Here is a 24,119-nt window from a genome sequence, read left to right as displayed (position 1 = left end):
TTTTCTTTCGTCTGTTTCTTTCTTCTCTTCCCTCCCCTTCCCTTTTCCTTTTATTCCTGTAGCTACATTGAGCACCTTTTTAACGACACGCCGAGCACGAGCATGCTTTCATGAATTATACATTCGGTTTACCTTACCAGTTCGTATAATTTTCCATCGTTAAATTGCTCGCGCGCATAAACTTTATTGCTTTTCAGCGCGTACCTTTTCCGCGGCCGATGTTTCATTGCCAACAGATGCGTTGCAATAAACGCTGTTTGTTTTCGTAAAAGACACGATAATTATAACGAGGTAGAGGGGTAAAGGAAACGGTGGAATTATCGCTGGAAAGTTGCACCAGGTGCAATGAACCGTGCCAACGATCGTAATCACACGTTGCATTGACAGTTGCAATCCTGTTGCAACCGATTCTTCTTTGAGACGAATTATCGGGCACTTTTGTGTAGCACGGTTTTCGACTTCTGCTTCCTTTTCCTTTTTTCCTTTTTTTCTTTCTTTCTTCTTACCTCTTCTCCTTCCTTTTTTAAATTTTACTTTATTATTCTATAGATTTCTCGATGAAAGGAGCCAGCTTCGGAGTAAAGAACAGAGTACCGTGTGTCCTTTTTATTTCATTCCTGGCACTTTGTATTCGCAACGTTTCGTAGCCATCTTTCGACCTTGTTACTCGAAAAGTTGTACGGAATTAAAAGGAAGTAGTCGCTCACCGTACGCAGCCAGAACGTATTCTTCGTTCGCGAAATAACTCATTTTTCTTTTTCTCTATCGTTGGAAGTTCTGGTATGCTTTCTGTTGCTCCCTTATTAGCGGTAATCGTATAATGAGAGTATTCTTTCAATTCGCGTTTCAAGAACCTATTTCACTTATCGCACTCTGTTTCGCATTAAATATTCCACTCGTGGCAACTAACTTTAATAAACAAATCGCATCTTCTGCTTTTGCGTAATTGACGTAGATATAACTTTTCTTCGTCCCACTAAAAAATCATTTTACCCCTTTCGAGCCGAACTTTCAATTAAAACTTTGTCGCGTTTAAGATTCCAAGAATAAAGATAATGTCAAGTCCCCTTTTAAGCACGTTTTCTCCTCCAATTTACTCATTTTTAAACGTTGCCTTATACAGCAGAGATGGAAAGGGGCACAGGCAAAAAAAGAAAAAAAAGACAGAACAAGAAAGAAAGCCGCGCAAGGGGTCGAAGTCGAAACGAAACGAAAAAGCTGAGGTCCTTTTCTCCATAGACTTGGCCATTCATGGCAGAAATGGAACCCGGAATACAGTTAAAGCTCTTCTTATTTCTCCTAGAATCTTCTCTCTTTACCTTTCTATTATTTTGTTTTTATACTGCCCGCAGATTTCTGCGGAGAAAAAAGTTTTACTTCCAACCTCTGGTAACGGACACTAACTATGCAGATGAAAAATTTACCGGTTCTCGCTGGCCTTTGCCATTTTCTCACGTTTCTGAACCAGACGAATCACTGTCCGACGCAACAAACGAGACGCGCATTATTTTTACGGAACGCCCACGTATTTCCCCAAAGATGCCAGGGGACCATTATCCTCGTCATTTTTTTTTCTCTTCTTTCACCCTTGCGGTTTTTTCACGTTACAAGTCATATCGCGACTTTTCTCGTCCAAGCTTTTCATGGTTTTAACACGATTTTGGAGTTTCCTCTGCGCCTCTTGTCATTAAACGTGCAATTGAACATTTCCATATTTATATTTTACAATTTTATGAGCATCGTAAAATAGACATATTTTATATATCGATGTAGTTTTGACAGAAATATACTAACTCGTTAAGCTAATCCTGCAAAACGTAGAGGTAGTTAACAGAGTAACAAAGACGGCGCGGCGTGCCGTCCGGTTAATGCGCATATGTTTATCTCGCAATTACGTACATTCGTACGCCGCACGAACGTATCGCCCTGTGTTTTACCAAGCAGCGAGAAACATGCAGCGCTGCAGCGCATGCAAGACGTTCCAAACTATTGTTAGTGCCTGGTGTGCAGTAAATCGGGTTTAATATACGCCTTCCTGAAAGAGTTCGAGCATTGCAAGTCGGAGAGCAAACTTTGTGAATTGTGCAAAGTACGGTTGTTCATATTGCTTTCGGTGTCATGAAGATGCGATGAATGAAGTGTCTGGATTCCGAGACATTGCCAGTTAAAGTTTCAAATTAAGCGTCATTAAAGATTAATTTAAATGCACAACACGAGGAAATCTTCTGCGTTGAGATAAAAAGGTAATCGATTATTTTTCAGAGAAAATACTGTGCTTGTTTGCAATGTTTAAAGTTTTAAACGTTTCTTTCTCAATTCGAGCAATAGCAAAAATTCCTTGTGTGCTCCGCAAATCGTTTGGCATAATTTTGCAGATAGATGAACAGATGGATGTGGTGTGGAAAATGTACGCAAAATCTGTCCATTTCGTCGGAACGATGTTGCGCATGACAGAGGTGGCGTCGAATTTTGTAAATTTTAGGAATTCTTCGAATTTCACGCGCTAAGGAATGCCGCAAATTAAAACCTTTCCTGTTCTAGCGGTAGCTCTCATCGAAATCGGGGACCCGTGTTAGAAAACGAAATAGCTGCGGGAATAGCGCGGGATGTCGCGAATTTCTGAAATTCTCCCATGATTTCCGGGACAATGTCACGAATTAAAACTTTTCAGACGGTATATGGAAATGTTCCGGCTTATATCGTTACTGTGTATTGGAAAAGTAAAGTAGCTGCGACGATGGCACGCAATTTTGCCGATCATTTGAGAGCTCAAACTCTCAAGTAATTACGGTCGATACTCTCTGATACTTTTTATTATACAATAAGGCCTCATTTGCTAAAACAAGCTTCAGGACACTATCTACTTTGTGCGCACCTTTATTAAATATTTCAGTTAGATTTTTGACTCGTGAAATTTCAAATGGACAAATTTTATTCTTACAAGGATAAATATATCTAACTTAAAATTCTTATTCTCGATTTTCTGAAGAACTTTCCTTCCCACTCTATTCTCATTCGCATCTCTTTCTCTTGAACATTCTTCACTCGTTCGGTGGAATTCAATAAATAAGTAAAGAAATTGTAACACCTCTTCGAAGTAACATCCTCAGTTAATAGAAGGAAGCACGCTCGTAATAACACACTTTGTTTCAAATCGACATTTCTCGAGATTGGATCCTGAAATATAGGGCTTTGAATTACCGCGTTAAAACACAATAGTGACGAATGGTGAAAATTCTGGAAACTAACGCGACCTGTATCTTTCCCTGAAATTGCGTATGTGCAATAATAACAGTAGAAAAAAATTGCTGATTCAACGTCTACCATTGGCTACCGCATAGACGACTGGTTTGGGGTAGGTTCATACCGACTGCAAGTGAGAGGTCTGACATAGAGAAGTACTGGATTATGTTCCACTTTAAACAGCAGTATCTCTGCACTGAATAATTATTTAAATATGAAACATGAACCATTTTGAAGAGAAAGATTTCAACTTTACAAAGAGTCAGAATTAATTAAAAATATTGGGGAACTTCGAAGCAATAATCGTGCAAGGTTATAATAATTGTAATAAACACTATTAAATGGTCTTTGTAAGATATATGGCGAGAAATATGTAAATTTTTGTGTATTTATATAATTTATATTCTACATTTATGTAGTATCTAAATGGGTCTTAGAGGAAAGGACAAGTAATGATGTTTTGATTTAATAAATAATATTCGAAGCAACGAAATGATTACAATGCTGTCGTACGTCCTATTTTCATACGCGGTTTCCGATTTCCCGATTCACACTCTCCGGCTTCTACACTTGCTCGCTATCGCTTCTCAACTCACACTCTGCACACCTTTTGCATCCGTCCTCTCCGGCTTCTCAACTAACACTGCCTTTAGCGTCTCTTTGTCTTTTCCCGTCGTTCGGAACACGTGTCCCAAAACGCCCGTGGCCAGGGTCACGCAGGCCCTTTCCACGAAACTTTCCACGAATCCACTTAAAAAGAAGACCGACGACACATTGATGTACCCGACGATGCTGTGGCTCTCGCCACTCTGTTTACGGTTCGGCCGATATCTTAGACCTTTTGTCCACGATACTACATTTATATAATTGTTATTGCGCATTTATATAATTTATATTGGTTATAATTTTAACGTCATAAATATTAATTGTTTTATTTGACTTGAAAGCGGAAGAAAGGTACTTTTTATGGTACTGTAGAATTATGCTATATTATATCTATTATATACATATTATAGAGATTGTGCCTCTAACTTATTATTATAGTACAGGCATATGTTATGATGTTAAGTACATAAACCAGATAACAACTAGATGCTACATATAGGTATCGATCTACTATCAGAACTACCACAAAACTGCAGTACTTGTAACACTGCTGAAACCCGAAACACATCTTCAAAGAAGTACGCACAGCCGCCTCGAAGTTTGATAGCTTGATCTATGAAACCTCATAAAATCGCACTTAGTGACTTCCGACAGTTACCAGAATAAGCTGGCTCCATACTATTAGCAAATTTCGTGAAAAATCTCCAATCTTAAATTCGAAAAATCTAAAGATTCAAACGAGACAAAAAATCGTCCAATAATTCTAAATGACTATTTCAACAAATTTTAACGATTCCTACCACACAGTCTACATGTCATTTTCTGGCCGATCCCACACGATTGCTTTTGATTAAATCACTCTCCTCCAAAATCCAGCCCGTTGACGAACGTAGTTCTCGATACACGGACCATATCCCAGAGTAAAGATCAGATTTCGCGATAAGATCGATCAGAGTGTCCGCAAAATATTAATCGCCCGGCAAAATCCACCGGAGAGCCAGATCCCGGAAGAGATAAGGGATACGCGAAGCCAGTCGAGATCGGAATCTCGGTGCTGTTCCACCGGTCGAAAAATCGCAGGGATGGCTCGTGCACGAGCTCGGGCTGTCGTGTCTGAATCAGATAACGGTGTAATTGGGCTTTATCGAGGCTGGCTGCGCGTCAGTGAGTCCCTTGTTCGTCCTGTCGCATTCCCTGCCCAAGCGCGCTGCGTTCCCAGTTTACCCTCTTTAACCCCTTCGCTCTCTTACGCAACCCAGTTGTGGCGTTCGCCGTGTACAAGGCGAAGGGTCGGCGTTACGTTAATTAGCATAGATAATGGAGTGGCCTCGGTGGTGCACGCGTGTACCGCCCTTGTGGCACGCTTTCGAATAAAAGCGGTAGGAGGGTCAGATAAGTGGAACGGGTCCGTGTGCGGTCAGCCAGCCAGATAAGTGGATCGAGGATGCTACCGTGCGGGCGGTCATTCAGAAAGATTATAGGATTCTCTGTCTTTCCAAGGTTACAGCGACTAGGAAGGATCTCACAATTATTCTTTGTCCTGTAATAGGTATTATTTTAGTTTGCAATTGTTCCATAGGTGGAGGAATTTCGATACAACGAGGAGAAGCGTTCGCGTGCGTTTACTGTTTGCTAATAACATGAAATGTTTTCATAGAGGATTCGTAATGATCTAGGAAATACCAACAGGAACATTATCTATAATATAGATATTAAATATAATTGACATATTATATTACTTTAGATTTTATTATATTATATTATACGATCATTATGTTTTATTGTATATTACACGTAAAACTAGATGTAACATAGAGAACTCCTTTGTTGCTACGTACAATTATACTTACAATACGTAGTCGGGGATTATTTCTAGTTCCAATTATCCAGCACGACGTCAAAGTTTATGAGTTAGGTGACAGCGAAGATCATATCATCAAGGTAGAAAAGAAAGCTTCCATGAAGCTTCTTTTAATTATTCATTTCGGTCATTATTAAATTTTCATTTCGTCGCTAGGAGAAAAATTCTGTGTTTTTCCTTCCTTTTTAGAGCCATTAACCTTAATGAAATTCTTTATGCATATTGTTACGACATACTCACATTAGCTCAATGCATTTTCATGAAAAACTCATACGTTTATGCTTCGTAAATCTTCGTTTTCCAGCAACAAAAGGTTAGTGTTCTTATATGACCTGCCCTTAATCGAAACGCTGAATTTCTTCTATTCTAAAAATATAGAGAATACATTTATCCGATCAATTGTGCAATTTTTCGTAATAACGTTGTTGGTACGAGCGATCATAAGAACTGAGATTTCCCACGTGTCTATTTAGCCGGCTAGCGATTCGCGTCAAATCTCGTTACAACACACGAACCATAGACTGGATAATATTCAATCCAGTGTGCGTGATTATGGAACGGTATTAAACCCATTACTGGTTTCGCATGGTTACATTTAATTATATTTGTTGCGCCAGCTGGAACGCAATTACAATATTGCAAATTATAGAGTAGTAATTAATTTTCACACAAGTTCGAAATATTTTACGATATTACAAATTCACCGTGTTATTTGTTGCTCTCGCGTGTCGTTCACACACCGCATAACACAATAATCAATGCCATAATCCGCACATTGTAATCGACTGTGAAAATGCGCCACGATTACGATAGAGAATCTCGCTAACCTTCATCCAACGTTGCTATCGTGTGATATAAAGTAAACAAATTGCCCAGTCTGGCTTCCATATTCTTTACGACCTAATAGCTCGCGAGACACCGATAAATTTTCGGATAGCAATTACTCGAAGGTGCATTAAACCGACCTCGTCATTAGCAAATTCCTAGAATCGACCAAGTGAAATACTATACGGTTTAAATCAGAATCGAATATTTCTAATAAATACAAACATGGCGTTTCAGTTACGTTAATAGGATCATTGACAATCCGATGACAGCAAGTTAATGCATCATGCGAGAGCGACGTAACGAGATTTCGAAAACTTCAGTCACCTTCTTCAGTTCACCAGACCTCAATTATACATTCGTGTCGCTTATGGGTGACAAAAATTTTTACACGATCTTAATTACTAATGTACTGTATTAGGAATGCACACGTTGTCGTTGTTGAAATTTAGGTTACCGTTCCCTTTGCTTTTGAGCCGGTCACAGATAAATAGAACGGGGACAGTGGTGGTCAGACAAACAGATAAGCGACCAGGACAGTTCAGAATCGATTGTACATCTAAACTTAACCAAGCGTGACCCTTTTGTTGTTCCAACGGAACACGAGGAACGTCGAAAGAGGTGAATAATTACGTTCGTGAAAATCGGATGAATTATTGGTCTACCGTTACGATAAGCAAAGTGAAATTTAGGAGGGCATATCTGATTAATGATTGTGCGGAAAGTAATTTTATAATCACGAGGGGAAGAAAGAAGGGAATGAGTTTAATATTTAATAAAATTTGGCAAAAGAATTAAATTCACCGGCCTCTCTGACCATGTAATATAGAATTCCGTATTATGGAATTAAATTATTGTTCCTAATGGAAGGACATACGTGTGCACGCGTTATTCGAAGTAAATTACGACTATGTACGCTTAATATTAATAATGAGGCTGGCTGGTTGGCAAAGGTAAATGGAACAAATGGAGTTTTTCAACCAAATGAAACTGACTATTCGAATGATGCTCAAACAACTCTGAATTGCGAGTTGTTGCATAGTAACAGCCAGCTAATAGTTGTGGCCAGTGGGATACAGGATCGCGAATAATTACTTTTAGCAATAATTTGCTTTGTTACGTTTTAATGGAAACAATAACGCATCATTAATGTGCTAACAACGCCAAATCATTCTGCATTTTGCAACATTGTAAGTTAATCCCGGCGATTAATTACAATGACGGAAGAAAGTACGTGTTCGAGATGTAAACGCGATATCATCGTATCGAGAATTGGAAAATACACTGCGTATTAAAACCATAATATATTGGAAAGCTGATTTACAGGCAGAGTGAACTTCTCTGAGAAAGTCTTCATTAATCTCGAATTCTCTATAAAGTAAAATTGAAAGCAACGACAAATTACCGCCGGAAACGTTTCACAGTATAAGCGCTTATTAACGAAATTCTCAATGAAAGATAATTAATTCCCAAAATAATTGTAGTTCTATCATAACTTATCTACTACGAAACCAGCGATTTTTAATCCATATTTTCACGTTTGTCCTCCACTTTCAAGCATTTTCAGCGTGAAAATCTTCTCGCAAATATCGGACGATGATGTAAGTCACATCGTATAACGTGTCGTCGTAAAAAGTGAAAAAACGAGCGACCTACAGCCGACAGCGTTTGCCCACGGGCCGGCTGCTTCGATCCTGGTGCGTTGTTACGTCATTACACCGGTTAGCTTAAATTCCGCAGCAAGATACGATCTGGAACAGTTCCTCGGTCGCTGGAGACGCGGTCAACCTCTTATGCGTGGGAATTGTATTAGTATTTTCGAGCACTCGAACCGAACGTGCTAGGAAATGAAATGGAATACAATACGAGGTGCGCTAGAACCTCATCTCGAAGTTATGTTAGAATCAGATTCTCCGGGGACGTCTTAACGTCGTTTCTCTTATTATATTACGATAGAATTGCCATGCTTTTGGGATTCGAACTGCGATAACAGACTTTTAATGTCGAATAGACGATGTTACTTGCTACACGAGACGTACGTTCGACGACATAGGAAGGACTTGGTTCTTTAATCGAGTAGTTTAAGAGTCTAGCGCGACGTAGATAGTAGTTTCGAATTTGATAAGAATTGAGAAGAATAGGATTTTAAGAAACGTGTGGTATACAATTTTCTTTTTATCAAATATATATTTTAATTACTAATATAGTCTAAACAAAAGAAGTGGAAAGAAATGTAAGAACAATAAAACTTCTCGTCTCTCCCAGCAGTCTTCTCGAATAATTTTTGAAAGTTCAGAAAGTAATTGCACAATCTCGGAGAGCTTTATTGACGTCGTAAAATAAATCCTTTCTCGTTTGTCTTAACAGTCGAACGAGACCGACAGGTCAAGATTATCGCGTTTGAAAAGCCGAGCGATGTCACGACGATGGGTGAGGGGAATGAAACAGAGGAAAAAGAAAGAAAAGGTTTTCGTCGAAGAGCGACGAGGAAAAGAGAAAAACAAGAAGAAGCCGCTGATGTTACAAGAGTCTCGTAATTAAGCCTCGCGATAATTGCGCTTTTAATACCTCTTCCTCTAGCTTTAACTCGCCTTTCTCTTTCTTTTTCTGCGACGATGTTAGGATCAGCCGAATAGAACTGTACGGAGCACGACGCGAACAAAGTCCATTGTTTCCGTTGAATGAGGCGAGAATTGATTAGTGATTTGATCCGTTAATGACACCGTGACAAAAGAACGAACTTTCGATCGGCCTGTAAAAATGCTCGACACGTCTGCCGTGTTTGTAACCAATGAAATGGTAATTGGAACTTGAAATAACATAGGGTGACGCGGTTTTAGGATGGATGTGGCTTGGAATATTGATGGATAATAAAAATTGGATCAAAATATAATGTAGTATACGTAAAATAAACAGAAATCTGATTAAAAAGATAAAATTCTAAATGGGATTAAAATTGAAACGTTATGAATGAAATTGTAGTGGAATGGCTCCGTGCTAAATATGGATATGTATACTATATTATGTTATTGGAAAATCGAACGTTGCGTTAAATATAAACAGATTGGAGAATGGTGATATTGAATAGCGTAGAATGAATTTTTAATCTATCAAACTAAATCACATCTTTTTACAGAATTTTAGCACATTTACAAAATCATAGTACATCGAGATACAAGCTCAAACGTGTTTTTAATTCCATCTGCATCCACGTAGGTAAATTAGTAGTAATCGTACATTTATGTGTTCTCTCAAAGCATGCTCGTCTACTCAAACATTTTTTAAGGTTTTAGTTACTATTTTAATCTTAATAAAATCCTATTTCATTTTTATTCCCTTTATATCCTTGAGCCGGACGTTACAGATCCAAAACACACGCGATTCAAAATTATACGAAAATTATACGTCTCATCCCTCTTATATATTTTCGGCGCGCGAACGTAATGGGCCATTTTCATGGAACAGACGTAACATGGAAGACATGGAATCGTCGAGAACGCGTTCACATAATTTCGCAGACCGGTCTTATCGGGAACAGCGTAGCACATCATCCTCTCGATCCTTTCACACAACGGAGCTCAATCCCAAATTCAATCTGATGCCTTTACTACCGACGCGCTTTGACCGAACAGCCCATATCCGCTTACGACCATAGAAACGTCCGCCTGACAGGCGAAACTCGCTCGTTAATCACGACAGTCGGATTCTCCCTCCTTCGGTCTCGTTTATGCGGATTCGATCCACTACACTGTGTTGTATCGGCGCTGTGCGGCTCTCCTCGCCGTACACGGAAGAATAATTTGTTTTCCAGAGCATCTTGAAGCATGTTTAAAGGCCCGGCAGAATTTATGGCGTTCGCGAGATACAGTTCGCGAGATTAACGACACACATCGACTCAAGATTGATTAACAGCCCGTCTACAGATTCCAAATGGAAAAAACATCCGTCTCCTCTCTTCTTCTCTTTTTTTTCTTTTTTTTTTCGTGGCCAGAAACTCGTAACCAAGTCGTGTCGAAGTTCACGCGCGAAAGTTTCGACCGCCGCGCGAATTATAAGCGGCGACCCAATTTCCGATACCGTCCGCCAGCTGACGCGTTCCCTGTCCCTTGAAACCTCGTGACATCAGTTACCGCGAAATTTACTTTCCTACGAGATGCAGTAACGATCTTCAATTGGAACGTGATTTAGGATCGTAAAAGTACTAGTCAACGATGGGAGGTTGTTAAAAAAGTATCGCATACGTAACTACCTCGAATTAATATTAGGAAAATGAAAAGGTAAGAAAATGTATCAATTTCCCAAGTTTTATTTTGTCCTCCCTTATTTTGTCGCGTTTCTTATTTGCTATTAAAACACGGCAAGGTATAATTCCCCGAACGTTGTCTTTCTCGTTTCTCTTCTGATTCAGCGTTTCCTTAAGCTCGCTCGACCGCCCAATCGCTAAACGAGGTGGTAAATAAATGGAACAAATAAAACTCCCTCGGTTGAAATCCGCCAGTCACAAGTAACCAATAAAAAGGCGGTAACAGTCGGTTGCCATAAGTAGCAGCCATTAAAGTGGAGTAATGGGCTCTTGTACATTACGGTAGCGAGATTATTGAATAAGACAGGCGAAGAAAAGGCGAATTCTTGTCTTGGAACGACCTTCGTCATCACTCCGTCGTTCGAATCCACTTCTACGTTTCCCGGTCGAATAATATCCAGGCTGTTCTTAAAGTTTGCCTAACGAGGCTCATTTGACACAGTCCGACTCTACTGGCCACACACAGACGACCCTTCAAACCTATTATTCGCTCCTCTTGATCCTCCCCCTTCATCTTCCTGGCTGTTATCTGCCGAAACGTTCTGCCATGCCTCTATACAGACCACATACGTTTCGATAATGACCCACTAATTGGCAATCATTGGGACATAAACTGGCAATTCGATCGTCGATCATTTCGTCATCGTCTTTAGACGTTTACTCTGGAAAGCGATGTTTCCTATGTTTAGAGAGAGAGAGAGAGAGAGAGAGAGAGAGAGAACTTCGGACGTTAAATAGAGAATCTTCTGAACCGATGAAAGAAACTTGTACGTACATTTTTGCACTAATAAATCGAGTTTTGAGAAATTGTAAAAATTGTTCTCTGAGAAATTCAAATTTTTATTGTTCAGAACAAATTGTATTAAAAATCGTGTTTAAAAATTTTATACTTTCTCCATCGTTTTGACACTCGGTTCTTTTGGATTACTATGAGTAGTAGAAATACATACGAAAAATATAGGAAGATCTGAATTTCATAATATACATTTCAATGGCAGGAACGTTTCTAGCTAAAAATTCTTTAACGGAAGTGGGAGAATGATGACATTTATTATCCTGATATCCTGATGATATAATATATTAGGTACGTGGTTTCATACGATCTGATTTTCCAGATACAGTAAAGCTATTTCTTTATGGAATTTTTGTTACAGATTTTTATACGATGAATTTTTTAAGCAACTGAATGAATCATGAATAACTGCGAGGTCGATAAAGATACAACAGAAAATTATTAGCGAGTGATTTCGCCATTGCTTATTTCATCGGGCTTCTTTCAAATAGAAACGTGATAAATTATTCGTAATTTACCAGAATTAAAACGGAGATAAGTAATATAAACGCAAATACTGAATACACACACACACACACACACACACATATAACATGTTTATATTAATATAATATTTATTTTGGTCGTTATTAAGGTATAATGCGCGAACAAGATTGAAGAATATTCCTTTTAATTATCATTATTATTTCCTGAATAAATATACAAAAATAAATAACTATACAAATTTAGTATAAAACGGGAATAATTTGAAAATTTAATGTTTTTCCATAATTTTAGTATTTTCCCAAAGGGTATAAAATGTATAGAATAGAAAAAGTTAATTACATTAAATTTATTATATTTTACTAAAAAATTTCTAAATTTCAAGATATTCTATCACTATTTAATCCAAAATAAACATTAGGCGTGCGGATCTCACAAATACAGACATATCGTTTTCACATGATAATCAAAGGACCATATGACTCTAACTCTCGTAATATGCACAAAACTTAACACGTTGCGTATTTCATACATCGTGTTATTCCGCGTGCTGATCAGCAGCTAACGACTTATCTAAAATTGAATAGATACACAATTGAATACATACACAAATCTCGTCAGAAATGCAGTAGAATAAATAATTGCAGTTCAATCACGGAGTAAACATAATGGCAGGAGAACAGGAAGGAAAACAGGAAGATTGGGCGATGGCCATCGACGTTTGACAGACTTTTCGACGACCTGTGCGTCGGTTGTATACGGGAGTAATGCGGTGCTCGCTGATAATAAATTATCCGTAAGCGGTGAACAGCAAGCTGCGACGGTCAGGTGCTCCGGCAAAAACCGACAAAATGGATTATTAATTACTATATCACGTCGCCCCCTGTGGGTAGAGGCCGAACGAAACGAGAGAGAGAAACTTTGACGAGGTTTTTTTGCGCTCGAAATTCGATCGCCGTAGTATAGAACCGGTATATTTAAGATGGATATTTCCATGTAGATCATAAAGGAGAAATTGAAGACAACGTCAGTGATGGAATATTCGTTTAACGTGCGACGCGATCTTTGAAAATTCGAATGGTTGTATCAGGGTTCTTCTTTTCTTCAAATTATTAATTGGATTTATTTAATATCAAATCACAGATATTAAATTTCGATGAATTATTATCGTACATATGCCGGATAGCAAGTGTACAAGGTATGACGCAATTGGGAAAAATAATTTTTTCGAAAAATCAGCTTTGAAATTGAAAGTTTAAAGTTTAAATAAACCAGTTCAAGGAACGAGTAAAAATCCGAAGCTTTCTGAAGTTTTTAATTTCCGGATTTGCAGAACATTTGCAACGAAAATGACAACTGTAAAGTTAACAAAGAGATCACGAATCACACGTTCAATACCACGCTCCGTTATACTTTCCGCCGTCTGAGTCGGTCATTCAATTTTCCATGATCGTATAGCAACCATCATTCGTACAAGATTGGTTCGCGAGCTCGATTAAGCTGGCTTTTCAATTCTATTCCGTATGCAACTAACTGATATCCGATGTTATTTCGTTCGACTGAATGGTCGCGCGATAGTTTTGTACGGAATGTTAATCTTCCAACCGTTAAATGAACAAACGCTGCGGATTAAACGCTGGATCCGTATGGCCGAAAAAAGATGGAAATTTAAATACTGATCGATTGTTCCTGCTTGTCGGCAGCCGAAAAAAGTTCCAGACTGTTTTTCATTCGAATACGCCATTTGTTTTCAGGTATTCTGCAGTTTCAAAGAAACGAATAGTAGACGAACATTTGTACAATATTTTCTCGAAAAGGAGTTACGTTTACTTTTGTTCAACATGTACGTGTTTATGGAAAACGATAAATTATTCAGTCGACACTTTTGTACAATTCATTCTGCCGACTGAATAATTAAGTTTCAAAATGTAAGGAAAGTTCGTTCGTAGTCCAGACGCAGAAGCAATAAACGCTGTAGAAATTTTTAACTTCAGCTTAATTTAACTTTCAAATTGATCCTATCAAAATTTCTTGCCAACCTTCGAGAAGTGAACAGAGCGGGAACTTCTTCTATGCTTATTTAAAGATGTTTTCTGTACAAATAGTACCTTTGGAAAGTGTTTGCATTATCGTTCGTGCGTGTGAAACGTTCGCAGAAACGTTTCAGTTAGATCAAGGCAGTTGTTTGAACGTTAGGCAAATCGGTTAATGCAAACGAGAGACTATACCGAAGGGATAAGAGTATCGGGCACAAGAGAAATAAACAAATTAAATTAATTAATTCATCGAATTATTTACTTAATCGATGCTAAATCTATTCGTATCGCAGAGTAGAAAATTCCTATTTATTTCTACTCGTAGAAACTATCTACACTTTCAAATTGAAATTTCAATTGTCTATTTTATACGCATGATAAGAAAAAAAATACAATAAATGGTTTGGATGAAAAAAAAAAGTGATTGCAATAATTTCCAAGCAAAAATTCCCTAAATGGTGTAAAATTCATTCGATTATCGCGAAAATGTTGAACGATATTCCGGCAATAGCATTTTCGGACTCGTTGGAATATCTAAAAGACCAGGTTCTCGTCATCCCGATTTATTAGGTTCTGGTCAACGTTACATTAGGAAAATTCGTTCCATTAGGAAGATTGCACGGACGGAAAGGGACAAATCGAACGGCACCGTCCTCGCTGGTTGGATAACCGATCACTAATTGCTTTTGTCATACCGATAATTAATAATGCATCGATCGGAACGGCGGCGCGACGATGAGTGGCCGACGAATTAAATGCGTTAACGACGATAATCGGGTTGCGGTGAATGGTAAATCGAAAATACACCAGGACGGGAGTTATTGAATGCAAACGAGGCTGCGATCCATCATCCGGCCGAACTACTAGCTTTCGACGGCGGCGTGAACGTTTACTGCCACTACTGGTGATCGTCGCTGGACCTAGTGTCAACGACTCGCGGTTCAACGTGTGTATTTCATACAGAACGATGAGCTTCAAACGTATATTTATAATATCAGAATAATTTCCTGAGATAGTTCAAATCATCTTAAGTATCAATTTAACGACCTCGATTATTTTCTGTGATCTTTAAGTGCGATCCTGAGTAGTAATAACACGATCTTGATTATCGCTTATGGGATTCGATTAACCTTAAATTATCACGTTCATACGATCCTTTGTTTAAAATAAAACATAGTATAGCAAGAAAATAGGGCGTTAAAAAAGATAGGTACTCAGTGTGCTCAGTGTGCTCAATATGTCGACGCGAGGAATGTAAGAATTCGTAGTTAAATGTTAGAACTCGTCCAGTTTTATGCTTCTTTCAAATCGATTGAAGAGGAATTTGATTCCTTTTTTGCGTTGTTTGAGCTTTATATTAACGGCATATTTTTGGAAATATTTTTCATTTTTGCTGATGCGAGGACACTGGACCTGTGAATCGTGCTCGACACGGTTCGTTTCATTTTTTATTGTACATATTCTGTAAAGAATTCTCAAGCATCGGAAAGTTGAAGATATCACATTCGCATCTGACACGAGCTCGTCCACTGTCCTTCGTTTTCAAAGACGGAAAGAAGGTTGTCTGATGAAACGCATGACGTAACAACGATGAAAGATGAATGGTGGTCGGCTTGATTTGCAGAAGAGGCAACGGAAGAGGTGACGAACGATGCTAGGAAAAGCCGTGTTGGTACTGTGTGGAGTGTTGACGATATCCCAGTGTTGCTACGTTTTTCCAAAAGGTACTTGGACGCAAATAACGAGCGTAACGACTACGCTCTATGTTGAAAATCGTAACGAAGGTCCGGAAGAAAGGCTCGTGCACTGTCACGAACTTGAGAATATTCCGTAAAGTAGAATATTCAAAAATAATATCACGGATTAATTTCTCATTCGTGAAAGAAAACAATAAACGTATAGAAATAATTGAAGAAGGGATTTTTTAAATTTTAAGAAAGCATTTTCTCTTGTATAAGCAAGAAGATGGACGGAGAAATTTTTCTTTAAAACTTTTCGTTTAAATTATTCTCCGGCGTATGTTAATTTCATCTATCTTCCTTTTGCGTTATCCATTTTGATCGAATTTCAATTTCTTACTACTTTAACCGATTCTATTTGTATTACAAACAAATTAAACGACTCTAACATCGAAAACATTAGATATACGAATAAATTATTTTTGCAACCTATTTCTAAAATACCCCACAAAAGCCAAATGTACCGCTCCTTCAAAATATAGTCTCCTATTATCATTAACCATCTTTTATCCAGGTTACAAGAACAAGCTACTTCTTTCCTCTATTTTCCTACCCGTGTCTTGTGTCGTTCTGCCAGAAAGAGGCCATGATATCATAGCTATGGCAAACGAGAAGAATGTTTTAATTGGGCTTACTATTCTCTGTTCCTTCGCCAGTGGTTCCATTAAAAATTTTCACCGGCTTAGCCGCGGCTGAATATTCGTGGACGGCTTTTATCTGTTCAAATCCTGAGAAGAAAGGAGAACCGAGGGCCGGCGAGCACGGTCACGGTTCGTACGCTGTATTTTATCACGCCGGCTAAATCCTCTGGTAGACGATACTTTATTCATCGTGAATCGCGCGGATTTAATTTCACGCCGCTTTACGACGCGCCCCATGTTTACGGTTTGTAATTACATTTGATGCCGGAACGACCGTGATGCCGGTAAAAAAATTATCGATTAAACGTGCCCGTCGCCATCCTTCCTATTCGCCAAATTGTTTCTCGCAAGATGATTTTCCTGTCCTGCATCAGCAACTTTAACGATTTCCCTTTCTGGTGAAAGATCGTAATTATTCAGAATAAGTACGCGATTATCGATATGTAATTTGGTAATTGAGAATTTTACATTTGCTTAATCTTCGAGTATTTGTGCGTCGAACTGTTCCAATCGAATACCAATGGTACTACGACCGTTCGAACAATTGTTAATTCAACGACATCACCAATTTTTGTTACAGAAATCAAGGACCCGTGTGCGAAACTAAATTGTACTCAGGGTGCGCAATGCGTACGAAGCAGAGATGGAAGCAAAGCTTCCTGTGAATGCTTGGAATCCTGTCCGAATTTAGGGGATCACGAAGGATCGAGCCCTGTCTGCGGCACAGATGGGACCGACTACCCGTCTCTTTGCGAGTTGAACAAGGCAGCTTGCGCGAAGGGTGTTAATATCACGGTGGCATTTCAAGGCAAATGCGGTAAGTGTTTTTCTTTCGACTGCAATACGAAACATTTATATTTTGCTTCCTTGCGAGTTATATCTTGTCGTATACCAAATCGTGTTTCTAAATTCCGATTACATCGGAAAAGTAAGATTCCAAAAAAATACTAGGAATGTTTTCCTCGAGGATAGCCAAACCTTCGTTCAATTAAAAACTAAACACTTCGCGATCATAAAGAAACGAGCTTTCTATCGTTTCAGCTTAATTTCTAGTTTGCGCGAAATTCATTTCTTTCTTCGTGGAGTAATTGTAAATGGCTAAGAGACACGAAATGACGCAAGAAATATCGATCTTGGGAGGAACAAACGATAGCAATGTAAGGCAGGTAGCACGTTGCAAACACTTAAGATGCATGCCTAAGAATCTCGTGTTTCCTCGCGATGTTATTTATCGAGAGCGAAAGCGTACTCGGACTCCGAGATAATCCAGCAACGGGGCCTGCAGCGGAAACAAATATTTACTGAATCGAAGTCGAGCCGAGCTTAAATATCGAGGTTTGTCAGTACGTATTTACTTGCGACTTTATGCACGCGATCGAGATTACTTCCGGGCAGATGCGGTCGTTTACATTCGCGACGTTCTGCGTATTTCTCGGTGATATCCTTATTCGCGAAATTCGTAACCGTGAAATCGTGATTTCACAGGAACCAATCTCTTTCGTTTATATCGCTATCCGAATATAGAAGAAAATTTTATTAGTTTATTTAGTATAAATATAAGAATATTGCCCCAAGACGATTCTAATAATTGGATGACCGGTAAATGTGTTAATGAAAGATACTTGATGAACGGAATATATCGTCGGGAGATAGAAAGTTTAAAGAACGCGCCTGCTGAACCGATCGATACGTTCCATTTCAATTTCACAACTCACAGATTAAAAGCTGACTTTATTTTCATTTGTCCTCGTGCCTTCCACCAATAAACTTTCTATCGTTTCAAGCACAATACACGCCTTTTTTCTTTTTTTTTTTTTTTTTTTTGCTCGCTGAATACTAATTCTTGACAATCGTTGATTAAATACAACGGTTTAAAATCTGTTCCATTCAACCGCGGGATAAAAGCTTTCAATCCTAAAACAATTCTTAATTTTCTGTCGTACGAGTGTGCGCTTCGTTGACCAGTAAAATTAATCGACGATTCCGTTATGCAATGCTCGACAATTGAAAAATAGCGACGAACTAAGCGAAAGGCTGGCAGAAGGCTGAGAAACCTAAACGGCTGCAGAAGAAACCGAGGGTGTGACGCGAAATCGTCGGAAATCCGTAACATCGGTCGAAAGCAATGAGAAGTGAATGAGTGATAAATTAGCAACGTGCGAGTAGCATAGATAACCGATACGTATTTGCTGAAGCTAAATCGTTTCGCACAAACATACGTTCTGCGGAAAAGGAAGCGTAAATCGTGCAAGTAAATTCCAAAGCTATAGCCACTCAGATGGAACGTATATTCGCCATTTATCGTCCGATTAAACCGATTCTTTTCTATTGACGAGAAGAATCAAGTTCTTGCTCTTTCGCCCCTTCCCCTACGTCGTTCGCTTCAAATTAAAAGCAACTAACCAGAAGAGAAGAGGGAAAAGCTCCTTCGTACCGTTTTTTCGTTTTTTTCTAGCTCATTTTCAATTGTCAGTGTACGTCTCTTTATACTCCGGTTTCTTTCTCCATCTAATTTTCCCTCTGTTCGTATACCTTTTACTCGTGGTGATCCCTTCCTTTGATATAGCTTGTAAGACTTCTCCTTCTTATTCCGCCTGCATTTATATTTATCTTACGCTTTACCTTCAACTACACGCGTTTTTTTCGCTTATAATTTTCTCTTCGGGTACGATAGTAATGTTCCAGAAGAAAAGTGTTCTTCTGGAACGTTCCTATTTGAATGCAGCTTTCTGCTCGATTAAACAACTTCTATCTTCTCCGTCGTGCGTTCTATTCTACTGCATATTCCTAGAAATTACTATTTAGAAAATTAGAATTAGAATTAGAAAATTCTAGAATTAGAAATTTAGAATTTCTAGAAAAAGAAATGTCTTAGTTGTTACTTGCTTCTTATTACAAAAGAATACAATTGTATTTTTACCGGCATATTGCAAAAGGCCTGTGGATTAACGAGTTTATCCGCACCTTCCTCGTTCCTTTCTTTCGCTTTGCACTCAACCTCGTCTCTCCGTTCTCATTTTGCCTTTCACATTTTAATTTTCCGCATTCTACATCATACATACGACCCTTCGTTTCTTCCATCCGTCCCTTGATTCTCTCTCTTTCCACCTTTTGTTTTATTGACCAATCTTCTCTTTACCTCTGTTCATCCCATCGTTTCTACCTTTTTACCTTTACCAATCATCTGTCCCTTTTTATCTTATCCGCGTATCTCACGTCGCAGCTCCTCTCATTCCCACCCTCCTGTTAGAATTCGCCTGATCGAGCTTACGCCCTTCAGATTTCTTACTCGGCTGTTTATCCCCTGTCCAACCCTAGTCGCCCTGTGCCCTCTCGACCGAAGGCTAGAACGCAGTATAAACTCGGCGGGCGTTTAATCAACCGAGTAGTAAAGACAAATGTTTGATCAGACAGGTAGTTGCGAGTAAAGGAGGCAATGTTTACTTAGGATTAGGCAAGTCCACCCGCCGACCCTTCGTCTGCTCACATCCATTCCGTTGCTTTTTATTCTTCAAACGGACGCGATGATAATCGCGGACGGCGATTCACCAACGTCAGGAAACATCGATGCGTTTCCTCTTCCAAAGCGTCTACCTCGCGACGCAGTTGCTCTTGATATTCCTGTAAAATCGAAGGATAAAGAGCAACCGGTTGAAGGTAAAAATTGCTTTAAAAAAAGGTACACGATCACAAGGCTTATGCGAACTTATAAATAGCGGTATGCTAGAGAATTGTACCGTTATTTCGTCGAGTCTAATAATCGAGTTGCACAGAGAACAACGAGACTTAATAACCAGTGACGAGGGCACTGAAAAGATTGGACGAAACCGTCGCATCGTTCGACCGAGCGTCTATTCTTCCCGGTTTGATTTTCATCGAAGTGAAAGTCACGATAGAGGGAGAAATAATGGAGCAAAAAGAAGAAGAAAGTCAGGGGTGTCTTTTATCAATCGTATTCAGTCGCTCCACGTTGGTGAGATGGCGAAATCAATAATAAATTCCATCGGCATGGGACCGATCGTGGCTCGTTTCTAACTAACCCAGCCCATCCCTGACCCCTCCTAATTTCTTCAGCAACGAGGACGCCGAGTCAGGGGTGGAACGAGCTGGGTCGCGAATCTCAAGTGGCTGCAACGATAAATCAAATTAGCTCGAAACTTTCGAGACTTTTCGATCGTCACCCACTCCGTTTCCGCCCTGCGCGATCTACTGTCGAGCCTCTTTCGTTCTCCACCGTCAGAGACGATTGGCCCGAGGGTAAATTGAAAAAAAGAGGGGGGAAATGAGTTTTCGAGACAGACGAACTTTTTCAATGATTGAAAGTAGCAGCAGCAACAGCGGCTGCTAACGGCGCGGGTGGCAGAGGAAAAAAGAGGTCGCGAAACGCGATAAAACGCGGAAGCTGGGCCTCGCGATTAAAAGTATGCTGGATTCTCTCTCTTTCTCTTTCTCTCGGTCTCGGCGTTAATGTTATTGTACTATAGAGCAGATCTGTAAGGGACAGTGAAGGGAATCGTTATTGGTTATCGAGTGCGTGAGAATCCCGAGGAAAACTTTCCACAAGCGCGATGCGGTTGAAAAGGATCAATCTTTCCTGACTGTATGCGAAATATTCTCGACGGAAACTCGTAAACAAGGGGGAAGTTACTACGTTTCCTTCCGAGTGACAAATGACGTCGCATTTAGAACAAGAAGTAATCAGACTTTTGAAGAAAATTAATAATAATATATCAAAATACAAAAAGTATGAGAGTCACGTTTGGAATATCATATATTTTAAGAAACTATATATCTTATAAAGGATGAATGGATCTTGATTGGGTAAAATTGGCCTCAATTACGTAGCGATCGTTTGCCAGAAGAGACGATCTCACGATTCGTTCTGTTTAATTTCACAATTATCCAGTCACCGTGCACGCAGCGATCGTTAAGTAACCTTTTCAGGAGGAGTCTTTGAGAACTTCTTTCCAAGATAAGCGCTATTTCTTTCTAGCCCTTTTTTCCACCGTACCCCTTCCACCTTGGGCTGTAGAAATTCGCTTTAGCTCGTTTCCCGTGAATATCCTGATCCAAATCAGAATGGAGGCGGGCGTGCCGTTCTCTTCACGCTCGAGTGTGCCGAAATAAGGGTCTTCTGTAGGGGAAAAGGGGCAGATCTCCGAAACGTTAGCTTCGAGGATCCTAGCTCCTTCGAAACGGGCTTGACTAAATTCTCACGCTAGTCGGTTCGAAGATTCCAACGCCAACTATACAGCGAACAAACTCAAGATGCGAGCCGTGCGCAGACCGACCCTGGCGCGTCGGTTCGATTAAACTTGAAGATCCGCGATCGGTGTGTTAAATTGCTCGTATGTCTTTTTCAAAAACGAACGAAACGCTTGATCGATTAAATTGATGGATAAATTGTAACGAATGCAACTATCTTTGAAGTATATTTACGTACGTAGACTAGAAATTAGAAATTATGCAGACATGGATATTAATAAATAGCAAGGCCATTGCCTGTAAATAACTTTTTAAGTATATTTCATCTAAATATCTATGAACCTAGGAACCCACGCATATGAAATCAAATTACTTTCAGAATCTCGTCACAAAACGGGAGAACACGGACGAAACGCTTCTAAAATCCAATCTCGATGCAACTTTCCTTCTACGATTTTTCTTCGATCAGAATTTCATCTTCCTCTTCCAGAAGAAGCTAATGTTTTTTCATCAACAGAGCCTGAATAATATCAAGTGGCTAAAAGTGGCGTCACGTACGATATAGTCTCAAGTATATTTTGGTAGTGCATGTAAATGCAGCAAAAGAGCCGGCCATAAATTATCTTCAAACGGTTACACCGTAATTGCATCGTAATGAAATCAAACCGCGAATCTGTGCATGCAAATTGCAGGTATGCGTGGAGCGGCGTCAAATCCATCTGCATTCATCCGTGTAATCACTTATAATTCACCAACGACACGTGCTACGACGGAGTCTCTTTGGAGCGATCTACCATCGAACACTCAAACGTAGCCAATTCGTCTCGCCAAGTAGCCCGTTTACGATGCAGCGTGCACGACGAAGGTTTCCCCTAGGAAGTTTCCTATGCTCCGTACTATATCCTCGTAAATTACCATCGCTGTTTCTGGGCGGATGCTCTTGCGCGCTTATGTTTACGCGCCTCGAGCCTAAGTGACTGCCACGTCTAGTTTTGCCTGTTCGCCTGCTACAGGGAAGGAGCTGCACGGGTTCCGCGTACACTTCGGGGATGCCACAGGTCGAATGAAAGTGGCTTGCTGCCAGTACACATGAGTAGTACACAACAGTAGACGCTGCGGAAAGCGGCCGCCAAGACGCTGTTAACACAGACAGTCGTTGGTGCTCGGGCGTAATTCCCTTCAACGATGTTCCTCATATTCTCCGAATTCCGTGGCTCATCCTCCGTGCAGCATTATCTATCCAACTAGCGAACAGGATATCCGTTGACAGGGAATAAAAGGGAGACGTCAGTCGAATGGTTCGTTTAAGATTTGGTAGCTTAATGTGATTTGTTTGTGGTGAATTTTGCGTCGAATAAGGGAACATGTATTTCGAGGGTGGTTAAGAGCTCGAATAAATTCAGCTGTGTTTATTGTTATGTTTGTTGGGAATTTACTTGATGTAGATTGACGAGCGATAAAATTCTATTTTGTTTGCACAGTGATGCGCAATTAGAAAATCTATACGCCGACTGCATGCCAGGGAAGCATACGTTTACGATTACATTACGTACAGTATAAATTTACGTAAGATATTAGCACAAGTATCGACCAAGTATCAAAATATCTATTCCTAGTAAATGTATTCATTCATGATTGATATGCGCATACGTTAACTAGTAAATGTGCTGTCTAAATTTACTGAATGAATACATTCACCGTAAACTCGTTATGTCGCGTAAGAAATTTATTTCGTATTATCTGGTGGAAGATGGATGTGGTATCAATTATGTTAATTGTTTGATTAACGTTTCGTTTATTATTACACATTAATTCTTACTTATCCTCCTCCATTTAACAAATGTACCCCAAACAGATATTTTCTATTAAAGTGGCAAAATAAAATTGAGTCGCTAATGAACTTGGTACTAGAAAAGTTATACAAATCGTGAAGTGGTTTCATTATAAAACATGTTACGTTATAATTGAACGAATGCTACTGCAAGCATCGATGATATGACATTCACGAGTTAAGCCAGATAATTTGATTGCATAATTCATTGACTATCTTCCAACGCTCGATTCTCTGCCTGTTTCATTTATGCGAGTTTCTAGTCAATAAACATGCCTGACTGGTTTATTAACATACAGGATACGTCAGATTTACAAGAATTTTTGGAAAAGTAATTACAATAAGTTTTCATTCCGTGAATACGTCAACGATCACTGCAACTAGGTTTCAGCTCTCAGTTTAACCGAAACTAGAACATAACTTTTCCTAACCTTCGATGAAATTTCAAGCAAACTTCAGTCGTACATGAAGTTAGGAAATTTTCGAAAGCGCGCAGAGCTATGTAAAACAACCACAACTAGTAAACCTAAAACTGAAGCTATGCAAAACTGCC

At 39.4% G+C, this 24,119-nt stretch overlaps 1 protein-coding gene across 8 annotated transcripts in view; it reads left to right on the top strand.

Annotated features, from left to right (window-relative positions):
* The window catches only part of LOC100642737 (agrin), a 384,175-nt gene that overhangs the window by 328,886 nt on the left and 31,170 nt on the right, over positions 1-24,119 (top strand). For all 8 annotated transcript variants that reach the window (XM_048411202.1, XM_048411203.1, XM_048411198.1 and 5 more), the window contains one exon: positions 17,111-17,347. In XM_048411202.1, coding sequence (XP_048267159.1) covers positions 17,111-17,347 — 237 coding nt within the window. The remainder of the gene's footprint in view (positions 1-17,110; positions 17,348-24,119) is intronic.

This window comes from Bombus terrestris, chromosome 12 (genome assembly GCF_910591885.1).
Source record: "Bombus terrestris chromosome 12, iyBomTerr1.2, whole genome shotgun sequence".
NCBI classification, from domain to species: Eukaryota; Metazoa; Arthropoda; class Insecta; order Hymenoptera; family Apidae; genus Bombus; species Bombus terrestris.
Note: the sequence above shows the minus strand (reverse complement) of the source record. Positions and strands in the feature narration are given on the sequence as shown.